At 42.6% G+C, this 19581-nt stretch overlaps 1 protein-coding gene across 4 annotated transcripts in view; it reads left to right on the top strand.

The window, feature by feature from the left end:
- Positions 1-19581, top strand: part of LOC138757385 (LON peptidase N-terminal domain and RING finger protein 1-like) — a 61596-nt gene that overhangs the window by 27537 nt on the left and 14478 nt on the right. For 3 of the 4 annotated variants that reach the window (XR_011353559.1, XR_011353560.1, XM_069924601.1), the window contains exons 10-11: positions 3633-3795; positions 5894-6043. Coding sequence is in view for 2 of the 4 variants with exons in the window: in XM_069924601.1 (XP_069780702.1) it covers positions 3633-3795; positions 5894-6043 (313 nt within the window). In the remaining 2 variants the exon portion in view is untranslated. Of the gene's footprint in view, positions 1-3632; positions 3796-5893; positions 6044-18302; positions 19401-19581 lie in introns of those variants that run through there. The other variant, XM_069924600.1, reaches the window with a different exon arrangement.

The raw sequence follows: 19581 nt of genomic DNA on the forward strand, positions 1-19581 counted from the left end.
TAATAGTTTTGCATTAATTTCCTTACTAGTAAATAATGACATTTAGTTTTCCCAGTTACTTGCACACCATCCTTTTGGAATTAATGCATTAGGACATCCAGATCTCACTGCATGAGGTCTGATTACTTTGTCATTTGGATAATATGCTCCTTTTTAATGCCAAAATAAATTCATATTTTCCAAAATAAAATTTGCCATATTTTTGCCCATTTGTTCATCTGTTTCTATCCTTTTGTAGCCTCCATGTGTTCTCTAAACATTTCAACCTATCTCTCAAATCAGCAAATTTAGCGTAGATGGAAAGTTGTCACAGAAATGTGGAAAATAGGAACCAGACTAGGCCATTTGCACCTACAAGCTTGTTACTCCAGTCAATATAATCCTGACTGATCCTCTGTATCCCTGCTCTTCCTTATGGCATTGATGCCCTTTGTGTCCAGAAATAAATCTGTCTAAAATATATCAAGTGACGTGGCAGCCTCCACCATATGCCATTGGGAATTTTGCAGGTTCATCTCTGAATGAAGAAATTGCTGCTCTGTTTTATTCAAAATGTTTTGCTCTATATCCTGAGGCTTTGATCTACTCATACTAGCCTCTCCAACCAAAGCCAATAGGAAATTATTTCTTCAAGTCTGATCTATGTAGCCTTCTCAAAATTTTGAGTTTCAATGAGATTCTCTTTTAAATTTCTAGCAAATAAAGGTAGAGATGATTACACCTCTGTTCATTCCAATCCTCCCATCCCAGAATCAATCTGGTGAATCTGTGACAAGTACTTGAGGTGGAGAGGCAAAACTGCACACAATATTCCTATTTTAATCTCATGAATGCTCCCTAGAAGTGTAGTAGGGCATTCTTCTGCACTCAAAACCCTTTGCATTGAAAGCCAATTTGACAATTGCTGTTTTGCTGTACCCTGTACCAGGTATTTGCTTTCAGGATCTGATTGCCAATGCATTTCCAATTCTAGCACTGTTTAAATGATGCTCTGCCTTTCTTTTTGTCCAGGTAAAGTGGATAACTTCACAAAATACTACATCTCCCTTGCACTAGTCATTCAATTGGTGTAAACTGCAACTCATTTCCAATTATAGGGCCCAAACAGCGATCCCTGCCACCTGGAAAAAATTCTATTTATTCCCACTGTTTCCAGTTGACCAATTTTCAGCCTTCATCAGTGTATTGTTCACAATTTTACACTAATTTTCATGTTTATTATCATATACCATGGTTCAACAAGAATGTTTGTTCTGCGAGCTGTTCAACTCGTCATCCCGGAGTATTGCAAGTAAAACACAGTACAAAAGGCAGAGTTAGAGAAAGATCAATTTAATACAAAACAAAGGCAACACAATTTTACTTGGTTAATTTGGGAGTCTAGCAGCAGGAAAGAAACTAATTAAATCTGATCCACACTTGTGGATCTTCCTTCTCATGGGAGGAGGGTGAAGAGTGACAAGATGGGATGATATTGGCTTCTGTGTCTTTATAAGTGGAGAGGCTAGTATGAGTAGGTCAAAGCCTCAGGATATAGAGCAAAACATTTTGAATAAAACAGAGCAGCAATTTCTTCATTCAGAGATGAACTTGTGAAATTCCCAATGGCAGAGGCTGCCACATCACTTGATAAATTTTAGACATATTTATTTCTGGAAACAAAGGGAATTTAGAGATACAGCAGTTACAGGCCATGAACTTGTGAAATTCCCAATGGCAGAGGCTGCCACATCACTTGATAAATTTTAGACATATTTATTTCTGGAAACAAAGGGAATTTAGAGATACACCAGTTACAGGCCATGCCATCCAAATACACCCATGTACCAATCAACCTCTCCCAATATATCTTATCAAAGCCTTTTTGAAAATTTAAATGTAACCACATCCATTGGATTCCATGTATTCTGCTCGTTGCAACCTTAAACTCTTGTATGTTTGTTAAAGATTTCCTTTTTAAAAATCCTGGTGAAATTCTAACCCCATTAATAATTTCTGAGATTTTTTAAAAGCTTCATAATACTCTTGCATTTTTTCCTACCATTGTTGCAGTAAATCAGCCTGAAGATTCTTATTTTCCTTTTAAATTGTGGAGTTGCATTTATAACTACATGATAATGTATAAAATGTTATAATTTGTGTGATTAGAATTAAGTATTTCACATAGTAATTTGACATAGCATTAAAGTGTACGCCACCACGGAGACTGAGCCGGCACATCGCGCAGTAGAAACAGAAGCATAACACACTGTAACACGTCCCTTAACACAGTGAACTGGTGCAATTGAAAGCTGGAGCAGTAAAAGACCAGCAGTCCTAAAATGGCACTGGCCAAACAGCCCAGCTAACAGATCAATAACAGGCTGGGGAAGAAGGGTATTCATATGCAAGAATGTTCCCATCCGCTATTGTTATTAATGTAGCTGATGTCAGCCAATCAAACAAACGGCGGGATCTCCAACTGTATAAACGGAACCTTTCCAGCTTCAATAAATCTCAAAGCTTAACCTTCCTCTCTGTGAGTGTGTGTGTTTCTTTGTAGCAGTTGGCTACAGTAGTTAGATTTGTTTTTATCATTGTGTCTGAAAGCTGTACAAGATTATTTCACCTCAGCTTTGCATATCCTTCCACTTATAAAATATTTAAGGTTAAAAATCTGGAGATGAACCATTGTGTAAATAAGCATGTTATTACTGTAGTTTATAACCATATAACTATTACAGTACGGAAACAGGCCTCTTGGCCCTCTAATCAATCTAAGTGATCTTTTCTAGTCCCACCCACCTGCACTTTATCCATAACCCTCCAATCCCCTCTCATCCATATAACTATCCAACTTTTCCTGAAATGACAAAATTGACTTTGCGCAACCACCTCTTCTGGAAGATCATTCCACTCAGCCACCACTGTCTGAGTGAAGAAGTTCTCTCTCGTGTTACTTCTAAACTTTTGTCCCCTAACTCTTAACTCCTGACCTCTTGTTTGAATCTCATGTGCCCTCAAGGGAAAGAGCCTATTCATATCTACACTATCTATCCCTCTCATAATTTGAAATACCTCTATCAACCCCTCCCCCCCCCCCCCCCGCCTCAACCTTCTATGCTCCAATGAATAAAGACCCAATCTACTCAATCTTATAATTACAAGTTGTACCTCTCTTATCCGGCACTCTGTGGTTCAGCAAATCCATGGTCCTGCACGGTTGAATCTGCCATCGTTACTACAAACGCCTTGTAGACCGCACAGAACTCTAATCCTGGTCCAGAATGCTGGCACTATAAAGGTTGAAACTGCCGCAATCGGGACTAGGATTCGAGTTGCATGCAGTCTGTAAGGAGTTTCTATTAATGCCCCAATTGGTGGTGCTGTATCTTTGATATATTTACATAGGGGGTTCCCTTAGGGGTCCATTTCTGTTTTCCAGCATTTTCTGTGGTCCGGCAATGGCCAGGTCCCAACGTCGCTGGATTTTTGGAACAACTTGTATATAAAATAAACATTCACTTTGCCTCCAACACTTGATCTGTTGACTTTCTGATTGAAGAATAACAATTTTCTATGTTTATTAGGAAGAGCAAAGGGCAAAACATGCAATATAAATTTTAAACATCCTAGATTGATTTCTTTTTTAGATTTACTGACTATGGCTGTATGTTGCACATAAGAAGCATTCATTTCCTTCCTGATGGGCGATCAGTTGTGGACACTGTTGGAGGAAATTGTTTCAAGGTTTTGGAAAGAGGGCAAAAAGATGGATATTATATTGCCAATATTGAGTACTTAAAAGATCTAAAGGTAAAGATCATTTTGACTACTTATTGTAAAACAAACCTAGGATGTTTTAGGTCTCCATTTATTGCAATATATGGAAAATATTGATTCCACTTCAAATTTTCATTTTACACCATTGGGTAAAATCTCTTCACTGGAACTGTGGACTTAAAGATCTATTTTTTTTACTGACCTGTAAAGAGATTTATTTGCATGTCTTTTTTGAAACTAAAGCAAAAGCACTTAATCCACTTTAGCCTTGATGCTTGCTACTCCCTACCAACATCAGACATCAATGTGTGAGATCTATAGGATGCATTTTGAGAATTTCATTAACTTATTCCAGACCCATACTCTTCATTAGAAGGAGTGAAACGAAAGTCTGTAGAGGCTATGGTTGTAGTAAAAGTACAAGAATGCTGAAGGAACTCAGCAGGTCAGAGTGTCTATAGGAGGTAAAGATGTATAACCTAATACAAGACCATAAGGCATAGGAGCAGAAATAGGCTAATCAGCCCATTGAGTGTCCCCACCATTTAATTATGAGCTGATCCATTTTCCCCACTTATCAGCAATGCCCAGCCTTCTCATAACCTTTGATTCCCTGGCTAATCAAGAACCTGTCAATATCTATCTTAAATACACCCAATGATTTGGCCTCTACAACTGCCTGTGGCAACAAATTCCACCCTTCGGCTGAAGAAATTCCTATGCATCTATTCTAAGCAGATGCCCTTCAATTCTGAAGTTGCCCCTCTTGTCCTGGACTCTCCCACCTTGGAAAATGACTTTCATTAACTCTGTCCATGCCTTTGAACATTCAAAAATGTTTCAGTGAGATCCCCCTCATTCTTAATTCCAATGAGTACAGGCTGAGAGTTGTCGAATGCTCCCCATATAACCCTTTCATTTTCGGAATAATCTTGTGAAGTAAAATGACAGACACTGTGGTGAACTTCCTATGAACCTTCTCCAACTTCACATTTTTTCTTAAAGGAAGAACCCAAACTGCTCCCAACATACTGAGGTTCCACTGGTGCCTAATATATTATCTATAATGAAGAATGTTTTCCCCATATCCAAAAAAAAACATGGGACTGGGTTATTGATTTTTACAGTTAACAGAAAACAGGGAAAAAACACAAAAGCAGCAAGTAGTACCAGCCATCACCAGTCCCCGACACCTCCCCTATGGTCCCTGCTCTCCTTGATGATGTTGGGACAAAGGATTCTTCTGAATGCTTGCCGCTGGGAGACAGTGGCATGCAGTTTGTAAGCCAAGTACAGCAGAGGTAAAGAAGAAATGCAGTGAGAGGGAGGGAGTTAGCTGAAACGAGGACAATCAGCAATCTCCTCATGAGCTGCCTGACCTGCCAACTTCCGAGATTCCAGCCTGCTGCTCTTGAGCCAAAACCAGCCATTCAGCATTCTTCTTCCCTGCTGGTTCTGAGTTCTGTTGAGTTTCAGAGCCCCACATGGTCAAGTCAGGTGATTTTTTTTTCCCCAACTTGTAATGTCTTGTCAGCGCTGCAAAGCAAGTTTGGTTAATGGAACATTTTGGTTAATGGAACTTCGGATACAGGAAACATACTGTACTATATATCTTTATATTGTATGGAAGCTGAAACCTGAGTTCCAACAGCATTTTTGTGTTATTACTCATTAGGAGAACAGATAGTGAAATGGAAATACTAATCAATTCTGCAAGGCACACACCATTGTTAACACAACATGCATTTTTGTCAAGACATATTTTGGAATTTCCTAATAATTCTGTGGGAGCGCATACACAATTCAAATCATGATTCAAGATGTGTTCTTTTGTACAACTATTTGTTCCACATCTCTTTTAAACTGCTGCTCCTTTCCTTTAGTGCTAAATTTCTTATGCCTTTTTCAACCAAACATTTGTGTTTAAGACCCAGGATGTGTAATGAATCAGCTATTCATGCATCTTGTGTTTAGAGATTGAACAATTATAGTTGACATATACTTTATTTTGATCTAATTCAATGTTGAATTAATTGGTACTGATATACTTGGTGGATCTTGGTTTCTTTTCAGTACTGGCATTGTGCATTGGAAAACTAACTTAAAAAAATAATTTTTAAATGTATTTAAGGTCACAGGAAACGAGTTGGGTAAACTTGTGGATCTTCATGATGAAGTATATGTACAAGCTTGGAACTGGTTTCAGAGCTTGAAGAATAGATTCCGTAGTCAAATTCTTCAGCATTTTGGACCGATGCCAGAGAGGGATGAAAATATACAGGTATTCCACAGGAAGTAGAGTTCTTGATATGAATGCAAAAATAAGTTGTGTTGTACTTCTGTGTTTTCAGTAGTATTATATTCAAGAACTTGCAATAAAAGTGAGATCTTCAATTCGAATCTGCATGGTAACCACAGGAGAAATAACTAAGCAATGTGCTAAAACTTTAACTGAATAAGACCTGTTACATGCCCAAAGGACCGCAAAACCCAGCAACAATAGATATTGTCGGACTCTGGCTTTACCTTACTCTTAATTTAGTCTATGTGTGGTCTGAGTCCAGTGTGTTCTTTGAATGAAGTGATAGGAGAAGGTATTCGGTTCAACAGTTAGTTTATTACACAGCACAAGAATAAAACTTAACAGAGCTCTGGGTCAGTCGTTAGTTCATAAGTCACCTGCACAGTGAGCTATTCCCCAAGACTGACCCCTATTGTCCAGTTGGCTCAGTTTATATAGATCAACTTTATCATACAGAACAAAAGTTGGCTTCCTTTGCTAGATTTCATTATCATACAGAACAAAAGTTGTCTTCCTTTGCTAGATCTTTTTGCATAAGGGTTATCACAAGTCATCTCCTGTTTTGCAGATATCTGGGGTGTAGCACTCCCATCTTAATCCTCCAGGCCAGACTATCCTGTTGTGTTGATCAGAAATTAATTCATCCCCAGATATTTCTAATCACCATTCTGTTCTTGTCTGGCCAATTTCTGCTGTTCTCTTTAACACCTCCTCATGCCTTAATCTTCCTCCTAGACTGGTTTTCCATTCCCTTTGTTTCTTGCAGGCCATTCTTTGTTCTGGTCTGGCCTATGTCTCCTGTGCTAATCACCACCTCCTTCAGTTTGAGCATTCCTCCTAAATCATTTTATGCATTTCCGCTTTAGTTGCCCATTCAGAGCCAGCTCTTCAGCGCTTGACGTCCTGCTTTGTGGAAACTGCCAAAGTGTTTGGCCTGGAAGTCAGCCTGAAGAAAACTGAGGTCCTCCATCAGCCAGCTCCCCACCATGACTACCAGCCCCCCCACATCTCCATCGGGCACACAAAACTCAAAACGGTCAACCAGTTTACCTATCTCGGCTGCACCATATTATCAGATGCAAGGATCGACAATGAGATAGACAACAGACTCGCCAAGGCAAATAGCGCCTTTGGAAGACTACACAAAAGAGTCTGGAAAAACAACCAACTGAAAAACCTCACAAAGATAAGCGTATACAGAGCCGTTGTCATACCCACACTCCTGTTCGGCTCCGAATCATGGGTCCTCTACCGGCATCACCTACGGCTCCTAGAACGCTTCCTCCAGCGTTGTCTCCGCTCCATCCTCAACATCCATTGGAGCGCTTTCATCCCTAACGTCGAAGTACTCGAGATGGCAGAGGTCGACAGCATCGAGTCCACGCTGCTGAAGATCCAGCTGCGCTGGGTGGGTCACGTCTCCAGAATGGAGGACCATCGCCTTCCCAAGATCGTGTTATATGGCGAGCTCTCCACTGGCCACCGTGACAGAGGTGCACCAAAGAAAAGGTACAAGGACTGCCTAAAGAAATCTCTTGGTGCCTGCCACATTGACCACCGCCAGTGGGCTGATATCGCCTCAAACCGTGCATCTTGGCGCCTCACAGTTTGGCGGGCAGCAACCTCCTTTGAAGAAGACCGCAGAGCCCACCTCACTGACAAAAGGCAAAGGAGGAAAAACCCAACACCCAACCCCAACCAACCATTTTTCCCCTGCAGCTGCTGCAACCGTGTCTGCCTGTCCCGCATCGGACTTGTCAGCCACAAACGAGCCTGCAGCTGACGTGGACTTTTACCCCCTCCATAAATCTTCGTCCACGAAGCCAAGCCAAAGAAAATTTGGGAGCAGACAATTTTGCTCAGCCAACTTTGCTCCATGCTGTGATTGCCACTTAATCACATTCCTCTTTTCCCCTGAACCATGCAGTAAATATAAACTTATTAATTAATAATTTCTTTCATAATGTTTTAACCCCTAGATTCCAACAGTCCCTCTTTTGATCTCAGGAAACTGAGACCAACCACCTGTTACCTTATGGGACCAAGACCTCAGGAGTGTTTGCAAGGATCGGCATCTCCGACCCCTTGTTAAACTTAACCTCACAAACTTGGCCATTATGAACACACTTCAGTCCAGTGGGGGCCCCAACACAGTGTTCAGAAACGTCAGTCCAATCCGCAAAGTACTGTTTCGGTTCGTTATGCGCCTCCCAGGCTGACTACAAACACTTTGTACAGTTGTTTCCTTCTCTAGATACTTCAAAGGCTAGGAACAACATCACCCATAGTCCCCACATAGTGTCCATCACAGCCCCCTAAATTCTATTGACTTCAATATAGAAATATCACTTCGAATACTGAAATACAGTCACCGTAGTCCAATAGTCTCTTTAAAAAGGGACGTTAAGTGTTCTTAGTCTGTGGTTGCTTAACAGGTTCTCAGTCACCTCCGTTCGAATCTGTTCCAGTGTCCGTGTCGGTGGGTCCGTTGCTGCACACTGACTCCAATGATACCACGTCTCGCCTTTTCCTTGTAGTCGAACCGCGTGGGACGTCCTCTCCACCACTCTGTAGGGTCCTGTCCACCTGGGCTCCGACCACTTTCTTTTGATGACCTTTAGCAGAACCCACTCTGCGACTGAAGGTATCGGTGTTTCCCCTTCTCTGTTGGGACTTGTGACCTGTTGTGAAAAATCTGACACCAGAGCCGTTAGTTTATCATAATAAAGCTTTCATCCCATCGAACTTACCTCATTCTTCGTAGTCTGAATTCCGGCTCCTGGTCCTGGAAACTGGTGCCCTGTTTGTAGTTCATATGGAGTAAATCCTGTCACAGAACTTACCGAACTCCTTATTGACATTAATGCCAGGGGCAACGCATCCACCCAATTTAGTTTGGTCTGTGCCTGTACTTTCCCGATCTTACCTTTTATTGTTTGGTTCATCCTCTCCACTTTCCCTTGGGATTGTGGATGGTACACCGTTCCAAAGGCATGTTTCAGTCCCAACATTGCTTCTACCTCCTGTAGATCGTTATTCTTAAAATGACTTCCATTATCGGACCTAATTTTTCTAGGAAATCCGTGTCTCGGAATATACTGGTTGATCAGGAATTTACATACCGTCCTTGCATCTTCTCTTTTGGCAGGGATTGCCTCCAGCCACCCTGTGAACACATCTACTGCTACTAAGAGGTATCGATAGCCACTTACCCTCCCAATCATGTCCATATAATCAAGTACGATTTCCTGCCCTGGTAACTTGGGTAGCGGGAACTGTCCTTCATGTGGCTTTACAGTCGCCTTTACATTGAAAGTTATACATACCTCACACTCTCTAATATGGTTCTCCACCATCGTCGGCAGGAAGGGGTGCCACCAATGTATCAAGTACCTTATCATCTGCTTCTTTCCACAGTGTGTTAGCCCATGCGCCTCCTCGAGGAGGGTTTCATGAGTCCAGATGGTAAAACTGGCCTCCCATCTATCGATCTCCATAGTCCTTGATCCTCGGTTGCTCCCCTTTCCTCCCATACCATCCTTTCCTGAGGTGATGCCTTTGCTTGTTCCTGTATTATTACTTCTACCCTACACGGTGGTAATAAGTCATGTGCTGTTCTGTCCGCCTGTATCATAATAAACTGAGGGCCGTATCCTGCTGCCCTTCTAGCGGCCATGTCCGCTTCCTGATTTCCCCGAGCCACCATCGTATCTGTTCTATCATGTCCTTTACATTTAAGAACTGCTAATGCCCTTGGTTTCAGGAGAGCCTCAGCCAGTTTCCTAACGTCCTTCTCGTGTTTAATTGGGGTCATTGCTGCTGTTAAAAACCCACTTCTAATCCATTGACTAAGCTCAACCTGTATTGTCCCTACCACATATGCCGAGTCTGTATATATATTGACCTCCTTCCCTTCTGCCCATTCTAATGCTGCTATCATTCCCTGTAGTTCTGCGAGTTGTGCTGACTCCTTTCCTCTCACTGTCCCTGTAATGATTTCTTCAAATCCTCCTGTAGTTTTTCGTACCACCGCATAGGCAGCTTTCAATCCATCTGTGGGGTGTCTGTAACAACACCCATCTGTAAACAAGGTTTCATCTGGTTCTCTTAAGGGTGTAGCCTGTAAGTCAGGTCTTATTTTAATATCCTTCACTACCCTCTTCTCACAACAGTGTGGTTCTCCCTCTCCCATATTGTCTGCCATGTTAATGCCTTCATGGGTAAACGTAACATTTGGAGCATTCAGGATCTTTTCTAGTCTCGACTGCCTTAGTGAAGTCATTGTAAATGCTGTCGAGCTCACAAATGCTACAATACTATGTGTTGTTAATACCGTCAGGCCATGTCCCATTACTATGTGTGCCACCTTTTGTAGAATCTTTGCTACTCCCGCTGCATGTCTCGTACATGGAGGGTGTCTGTCTTCCGTCGGGTCTAGGGTGATACTCACATACATGAGCACACATCTTCCACCCCCTTTTTTCTGAAAAAGAACACCATCAATTGTGTGTGCTTTTTCAGAAACATCCAAAAAGAAAGGTAGTTTATAATTTGGAATCGCCAAATCTATAGCTGTTGTAAGAGCTTGCTTCAATAGAATAAAACTCATCTCAGCCTGTGCAGTCCAATCAAGTGTAGCTCCCAGATTCCTCATCCCCTGCTCATTCACCAAAGTTCGCAGTGGATGTGTCAACTCACCATACGATAGGATAAACTGCCTACTATAACCTGACAAACCCAAAAACGAAAGCATCTCCTTTACTGTCTTTGGTTTTGGATGATGTAGTATCGCTGTTCGATGTGCAGGGGAAATCCCTGTGCCTTTCGCTGAGACCATTCTACCTAAAAAGGTGACCATGTGTCTGCAGCATTGCAGCTTTGAGCGAGAGACTTTAAAGCCTGCCTTGAACAGCTGCACGAGCAGGAGACAGGTGGTCTCCAAACAGGAAGTATGATCAGGTGCTGCTAATAGGATGTCATCTACATACTGGATCAGAACTACCCCACCTGGCAGTGCTAGCCCCCCCAGCTGTTCTTTCAACACAAATTGTCGGACTCTGGCTTTACCTGAATCATGGGTCCTCTATTGGCATCACCTACGGCTCCTAGAACACTTCCACCAGCGTTGTCTTCGCTCCATCCTCAACATCCATTGGAGCGCTTTCATCCCTAACGTCGAAGTACTCGAGATGGCAGAGGTAGACAGCATCGAGTCCACGCTGCTGAAGATCCAGCTGCGCTGGGTGGGTCACGTCTCCAGAATGGAGGACCATCGCCTTCCCAAGATCGTGTTATATGGCGAGCTCTCCACTGGCCACTGTGACAGAGGTGCACCAAAGAAAAGGTACAAGGACTGCCTAAAGAAATCTCTTGGTGTCTGCCACATTGACCACCGCCAGTGGGCTGATATCGCCTCAAACCGTGCATCTTGGCGCCTCACAGTTTGGCGGGCAGCAACCTCCTTTGAAGAGGACCGCAGAGCCCACCTCACTGACAAAAGGCAAAGGAGGAAAAACCCAACACCCAACCCCAACCAACCAATTTTCCCCTGCAGCCGCTGCAACCGTGTCTGCCTGTCCCGCATCGGACTTGTCAGCCACAAACGAGCCTGCAGCTGACGTGGACTTTTACCCCCTCCATAAATCTTCGTCCGCGAAGCCAAGCCAAAGAAGAATTTAGTCTATGTGTGGTCTGAGTCCAGTGTGTTCTTTGAATGAAGTGATAGGAGAAGGTATTCGGTTCAACAGTCAGTTTATTACACAGCACAAGAATAAAACTTAACAGAGCTCTGGGTCAGTCGTTAGTTCATAAGTCACCTGCAGTGAGCTATTCCCCAAGACTGACCCCTATTGTCCAGTTGGCTCAGTTTATATAGATCAACCTTATACAAAACAAAAGTTGGCTTCCTTTGCTAGATTTCATTATCATACAGAACAAAAGTTGTCTTCCTTTGCTAGATCTTTTTGCATAAAGGTTATCACAAGTCATCTCCTGTTTTGCAGATATCTGGGGTGTAGAACTCCCATCTTAATCCTCCAGGCCAGACTATCCTGTTGTGTTGATCAGAAATTAATTCATCCCCAGATATTTCTAATCACCATTCTGTTCTTGTCTGGCCAATTTCTGCTGTTCTCTTTAACACCTCCTCCTGCCTTAATCTTCCTCCTAGACTGGTTTTCCATTCCCTTTGTTTCTTGCAGGCCATTCTTTGTTCTGGTCTGGCCTGTGTCTCCTGTGCTACTCACCACCTCCTTCAATTTGAGCATTCCTCCTAAATCGTTTTATGCATTTCCTCTCCCTGTAGTTTGGGAGCAGACAACTTTGCTCAGCCAACTTTGCTCCATGCTGTGATTGCCACTTAATCACATTCCTCTTTTCCCCTGAACCATGCAGTAAATATAAACTTTATAATTAATAATTTCTTTCATAATGTTTTAACCCCTAGATTCCAAAAGTATTCACAAAGCCAAATATAAACTTATTAATTAATAATTTCTTTCATAATGTTTTAACCCCTAGATTCCAAAAGTATTCACAAAGACAAGTGGCTTTTAAAACAAAAATTATTTTTAATCAACTTCAAACATGAAAATAGCATCAAACTTTAACTTAACTCTATACTTAGATTATGCTAACCCAAATTACCCCCTTCTAAATCTAAGCGCACATGTATGTAATGTGTGTGTAAATTCAAGAAAAGTTCATTGGTTCACATTTCAATCTCACTTCTCCTTCCAACTTCTCTGGTTGCAGGCAATCACCATACTGTGCACAGAATTTAACATGTATAAAGTTCATCAGGCTTAGTGCTTGAAAGGTAAATGTTTACCGTTCAGGAAGGTTCTAGTAGGGTTTGCAGAGATATTTGTTGCTCCAGGACTTCCACAACTGAGGTACCACCATTAGTCACCTCAATGTCTCACTGATGAAACTTGTCCCATCAGGATTGTTTAGATGGTAACCTCTTTCATGTTCCGACAAAGCTCCTTCTGTTCCCCTTATTCAAAGAGATCATCAGACAGATAGCACTTCCAACCATCCACTGCTTTTGGAACTTTCCATCAGTTCTTCCTGGTTTGCACTGTCACACACATACACTAGCTGAGAGGGCTTAACTCTCTCTCTCCAACTGAAACTCTAAGGAGAGCATGTGACTCATGTCTTGCAAAACCCCCACCTTCCTGAGCAAAACAAGTTCTTTCTTCTTTCAAGTTGTTATCTTAGGTAAACAACCCAGAATTGACTTTTCTGTGAGCACTTTGCGGGGAAAGAGTTTACTGATAGCATGACTCCAGCAAGACAATGGTCAAGCATTTGATGACATCAGTTCAATTAACACCTACTTGTGAAAGGTCCTGATCCTGAGATGTGAATTCTTGTCTTTCGAATAATCTGTTTTAAAATGTGTGAATGTATGTGACCTTCTCTAAATCTTATAAATTCTCCCCAAATATTAATATTGTTACAAACCAAACTAAATTAGCTTACAATAACATTTATTTTGTTATCGTATCAACTCATTCCTGCAACATACTTGCTTCAGAATATTTTATTTAATTACAGGTATAAGCCACTTCATATAGCAAGTGAAATTGGGGATTTTTAAAAATGTTAAACATGCTACATAGTGTCGGACTCTGGCTTTACCCTACCCTTAATTTAGTCTATGTTTCGTCTGAGTCCAGCGTGTTCGTTAAATGAAGTGATAGAAGGTACTCGGTTCAACAATCAGTTTATTACTCTTTGGCTTGGCTTCGTGGACGAAGATTTATGGAGGGGGTAAAAAGTCCACGTCAGCTGCAGGCTCGTTTGTGGCTGACAAGTCCGATGCGGGACAGGCAGACACGATTGCAGCGGTTGCAAGGGAAAATTGGTTGGTTGGGGTTGGGTGTTGGGTTTTTCCTCCTTTGCCTTTTGTCAGTGAGGTGGGCTCTGCGGTCTTCTTCAAAGGAGGTTGCTGCCCGCCAAACTGTGAGGCGCCAAGATGCACGGTTTGAGGCGTTATCAGCCCACTGGCGGTGGTCAATGTGGCAGGCACCAAGAGATTTCTTTAGGCAGTCCTTGTACCTTTTCTTTGGTGCACCTCTGTCACGGTGGCCAGTGGAGAGCTCGCCATATAATACGATCTTGGGAAGGCGATGGTCCTCCATTCTGGAGACGTGACCCATCCAGCGCAGCTGGATCTTCATAAGCGTGGACTCGATGCTGTCGACCTCTGCCATCTCGAGTACTTCGACGTTAGGGGTGTAAGCGCTCCAATGGATGTTGAGGATGGAGCGGAGACAACGCTGGTGGAAGCGTTCTAGGAGCCGTAGATGGTGCCGGTAGAGGACCCATGATTCGGAGCCGAACAGGAGTGTGGGTATGACAACGGCTCTGTATACGCTTATCTTTGTGAGGTTTTTCAGTTGGTTGTTTTTCCAGACTCTTTTGTGTAGTCTTCCAAAGGCGCTATTTGCCTTGGCGAGTCTGTTGTCTATCTCATTGTCGATCCTTGCATCTGATGAAATGGTGCAGCCGAGATAGGTAAACTGGTTGACCGTTTTGAGTTTTGTGTGCCCGATGGAGATGTGGGGGGGCTGGTAGTCATGGTGGGGAGCTGGCTGATGGAGGACCTCAGTTTTCTTCAGGCTGACTTCCAGGCCAAACATTTTGGCAGTTTCCGCAAAGCAGGACGTCAAGCGTTGAAGAGCTGGCTCTGAATGGGCAACTAAAGCGGCATCATCTGCAAAGAGTAGTTCACGGACAAGTTTCTCTTGTGTCTTGGTGTGAGCTTGCAGGCGCCTCAGATTGAAGAGACTGCCATCCGTGCGGTACCGGATGTAAACAGCGTCTTCATTGTTGGGGTCTTTCATGGCTTGGTTCAGCATCATGCTGAAGAAGATTGAAAAGAGGGTTGGTGCCAGAACACAGCCTTGCTTCACGCCATTGTTAATGGAGAAGGGTTCAGAGAGATCATTGCTGTATCTGACCCGACCTTGTTGGTTTTCGTGCAGTTGGATAATCATGTTGAGGAACTTTGGGGGACGTCCGATGCGCTCTAGTATTTGCCAAAGCCCTTTCCTGCTCACGGTGTCGAAGGCTTTGGTGAGGTCAACAAAGGTGATGTAGAGTCCTTTGTTTTGTTCTCTGCACTTTTCTTGGAGCTGTCTGAGGGCAAAGACCATGTCAGTGGTACCTCTGTTTGCGCCAAAGCCGCACTGTGATTCTGGGAGAATATTCTCGGCGACACTAGGTATTATTCTATTTAGTAGAATCCTAGCGAAGATTTTGCCTGCAATGGAGAGCAACGTGATTCCCCTGTAGTTTGAGCAGTCTGATTTCTCGCCTTTGTTTTTGTACAGGGTGATGATGGTGGCATCACGAAGATCCTGAGGCAGTTTACCTTGGTCCCAACAAAGCTTGAAAAACTCATGCAGTTTGGCATGCAGAGTTTTGCCGCCAGCCTTCCAGACTTCTGGGGGGATTCCATCCATACCTGCTGCTTTGCCACTTTTCAGTTGTTCGATTGCCTTATATGTCTCATCCAGGGTGGGAACCTCATCCAGCTCTAGCCTTAGGGGCTGTTGAGGGAGCTGGAGCAGGGCGGAATCTTGGACTGAGCGGTTGGCACTGAAAAGAGATTGGAAGTGTTCTGACCATCGGTTGAGGATGGAGATCTTGTCGCTGAGGAGGACTTTGCCGTCTGAGCTGCGCAGCGGGCTTTGGACTTGGGGTGAGGGGCCGTACACAGCCTTTAGAGCCTCGTAGAAACCCCTGAAGTCGCCAATGTCCGCGCTGAGCTGTGTTCGTTTGGCAAGGCTAGTCCACCACTCATTTTGGATCTCCCGGAGTTTGCGCTGAAGATGGCTGCATGCGCGACGGAAGGCTTGTTTCTCCTCTGGACAGGACGGCTTTGTAAGGTGAGCCTGGTGGGCAGCTCGCTTCTTTGCCAGCAGCTCCTGGATTTCCTGGCTGTTTTTGTCAAACCAGTCCTTGTTTTTCCTGGAGAAGCCCAGTACCTCTTCAGTGGATTGCAGTATGGTAGTCTTCAACTGATCCCAGAGGGTTTCAGGGGACGGGTCCGTGAGGCGGGTTGCAACGTCGAGCTTTGCTTTGAGGTTTGCCTGAAAGTTTCCTCTCGCTTCGTCTGACTGCAGTTTTCCAACATTGAACCTCTTTCTGGGGGCTTTATTGTTCCTGGGCTTTGGCTTGAAGTGAAGGTTGAGCTTGCAGCGAACCAGCCGGTGGTCAGTGTGGCATTCCGCGCTAGGCATGACCCTGGTGTGGAGCACATCTTGTTTGTCACTTTCTCGCACCAGGATGTAGTCGAGGAGGTGCCAGTGTTTGGATCGGGGATGCATCCCGGACCGGGCGAAGGGTAGACGGCGGCGGCCCCGATACGGGCAGGAGCAAGGGGGAGACGGCGGCCCCGGCCTCGGTCGAGTGAGGCAGGCGGAGGCCCCGGTCCGGGCAGGGAGTGGGAGGCGGCGGCCCCAGTCCAGGCACAGGGAGAGCAGCAGTGGCCCCGGCCCCGGTCCGGGCGAAGGGTAGACGGCGGCGGCCCTGATACGGGCAGGAGCAAGTGGGAGACGGCGGCCCCGGCCTCGGTCGAGTGGGGCAGGCGAAGGCCCCGATCCGGGCAGTTTATTACACAGCACAAGAATAAAGCATAACAGAGCTCTGGTTCAGTCGTTAGTTCACCTGCACAGTGAGCTATTCCCCAAGACTGACCTCTACTGTCCAGTCTCTACAGTTTATATAGCTCAACCTTATGATACAGAACAAAAGTTGGCTTTCTTTTTGCTAGATTTCTTGCATGAGATTTATCACAAGTAATTTCCTGCTCTGCAGATATCTGGGGTTTAGAGCTCCCATCTTAATCCTCAAGGCCAGAATATCTGTTGTTTTGATCAGAAATCAATTCATACCCCAGATATTTCCAATTATTTCTTTGTTCTCATCTGGCCATATTCTTCTGTTCTACTCAACACCTCCTTCTGTCTTAGCCTTCTTACTGAGTTAGTTTCCATTCTCTTTGTTTCTGACAGTCTCTGTCAGAATTCTCTTTGTTCTTGTCTGGCCATTGTCTCTTGTGCTAATCAACACCTCCTTTTGCCTTAACATCCTACTAAATTGTTTCATACATATCCTCTCTTTTGTATTTTGGGAGCAGGCAATTCTAAACCTACTGTAATCAGCCAACTTTGCTACATACTGTGGCTGCCCCTTACATTACTCTTTCCCTTCACCATGAGATAAATATTAAATTGTTACATAGTATTCATGTATACAAACTGAATAGTACATAAGCATATATTCTACATATTTTCTATGATTAATTAACCCCTATATTCCAACAATAGTAACAGGCCCTTTTGGCCCGTGAGCCTATGCCTGCCCAAATGAATTTCACCCTGGTATGTTTTTGAATGGCGGGAGGAAACCAGAGCACCAGGAGGAAACCCATGCAGAGACAGGGAGAACGTACAAACTCCTTTCAGGCAGTGTGGGATTTGAATCTCAGTCCTGATTGCTGGCACTGTAACAGTGTTGCGCTAACTGCTCACCATGAGAGATTTGAACAAAAGGCATTGCAAATATGGGGCAGCGAGTATTTAAAATGAAAACTTGGTTGACGGACTGAAAGATGCCAAAAATGGGGAAAATGAGACCTGTGTGATTTTGGAGTGGATAATGTCAGGTTTTAAACCTTTTTCCACTCACATACTACTTTAAGTAATCCCTATGCCATAGGTGCTCTGTGATTTGTAAGGTGGTATGTGGGTGGAAAGAAAAAGTTTGAAAACCACTATTTTAATTGTACCTAATTGACCTGTTATGTCACTGTTCATAACTCCAAAGGAAATGGGCCAATGACAATTTTCCTCAAGCAAAATATTTCAGTAACAATTGGGTCTCGAGCAGTGATTTTCAACCTTCCCTTCCTACTCACAGACCACCTTAAGTAGTAATCCCTTACTAATCACAGCACTGATGGCATAGGGATTACTTTAAATGTGAATGGAAAAATGGTTGAAAATCACAGCTTTAAACAGTATATTCAGTAAAGTGCAAAGTTACCATGAATTTTGAAATGGTGTCTTACAAAACATTGTAATGCCTCATTGCTCTGTATGGCACTTTTGCTGTTTTATTGACCATAATTTAAAAAGTACTTGTTAGTTGTATAATTAGATATTCAAAGTTTGTGTAATGTGTATAAATACAAATATTTTTCTAATACTATTGTGCTTAGGGACCTCCAAATGGACCTGCCTGGTGTTGGTGGCTTCTAGCTGTACTTCCTGTGGATCCCAGATACCAGTTATCTGTGTTGTCCATGACATCCTTGAAAAATCGCTTAATTAAAATTCAGAACATTTTGACGTATTTCTCTAGTGCAAGATATCAACCCAAGTGACAGTCAGACTTGTTTAAAAGATCACCTAATAAATTTGACTTTCTGTGCTTTTGTGCAGTTCACTTAAATACAAAAGGTAAATGGAAAGAAATCCTGTAATTTATTTTCAATTGTGAATGCTGGTTTAAAACCCTTTTTTGGATGGACAGAATTCACTGATTTTTGTCTTTAATGTTTTGCTGATCATTTGGACACTGAAGTTGATTCAGAATGCAATAGGTTTGTTCTGACTTCTGAGCAATCATAAATTTAAAAACTCAGGATGATTTGGTTGAGTATTTCAGATATGTCAGTCTATCCAGAACTGACTGAATCTTGTTAATTAGCAGTTCCATTAGTCCAGGCAAGCTTGTTGACCATGGAAAATTTCCCAATTGGCCTTGTCAATTGATGACATATAACCACTTTGAATCAAATCATTGAATAATAGTAAAGAATGCTGACTGGATTTGTTTTTTCTTTTTGTCATTCTTCAATATAAGGAAGTCAATAGCAAAATAGCTTCAATTATTTATCCCAAAATGGAAATAATGGATATACTAAACATTAGGATTCAAGATTTTAGTAATTAAACTATTTCACCAATACAAAAAAAAGTCACTGTACCATGCAGTTATAATTGTGTATCATTAGATTTTAATTACAATAAGTTAGTAACCAACCTGTGGCTGGATGCTTAAGATTTGGGTTTATATAAATTCAATATAGCTTAAAATTTAGCTAACATATGTTTGCTTATAAGTGAACTATACAGATGTTTTTGTTTTTTTAAAAAAAAGCAATTCTCTATCCACTGGTATATTAGTTTATGTGAGGGTTTGTATTTTTTTTTGCTTCATGAATTTAATTTTCCAGATTTTAAAATGGTGGCATAGTGTAATTATGTCAGGAATTGACTTCTAAGTTATTTGTAAAAGGTTTCTACAAAATTCCATCTTGTATATTTTTGAATAAAATAATGATTTTTAAAAACATGATTTCATGTCATTTGTATAAATCAGAGCTTAATTTCACTGAGCATGTAACATGGGCTTTTCTATAGCCTATGTTTAATGTTGCTGACAGGTATTAGTACCAAGATCTAGATACATGATCTTATTTGTGACTTTTGTTT

The sequence above is a fragment of the Narcine bancroftii genome, chromosome 3 (genome assembly GCF_036971445.1).
Source record: "Narcine bancroftii isolate sNarBan1 chromosome 3, sNarBan1.hap1, whole genome shotgun sequence".
In the NCBI taxonomy this organism is placed as follows: Eukaryota; Metazoa; Chordata; class Chondrichthyes; order Torpediniformes; family Narcinidae; genus Narcine; species Narcine bancroftii.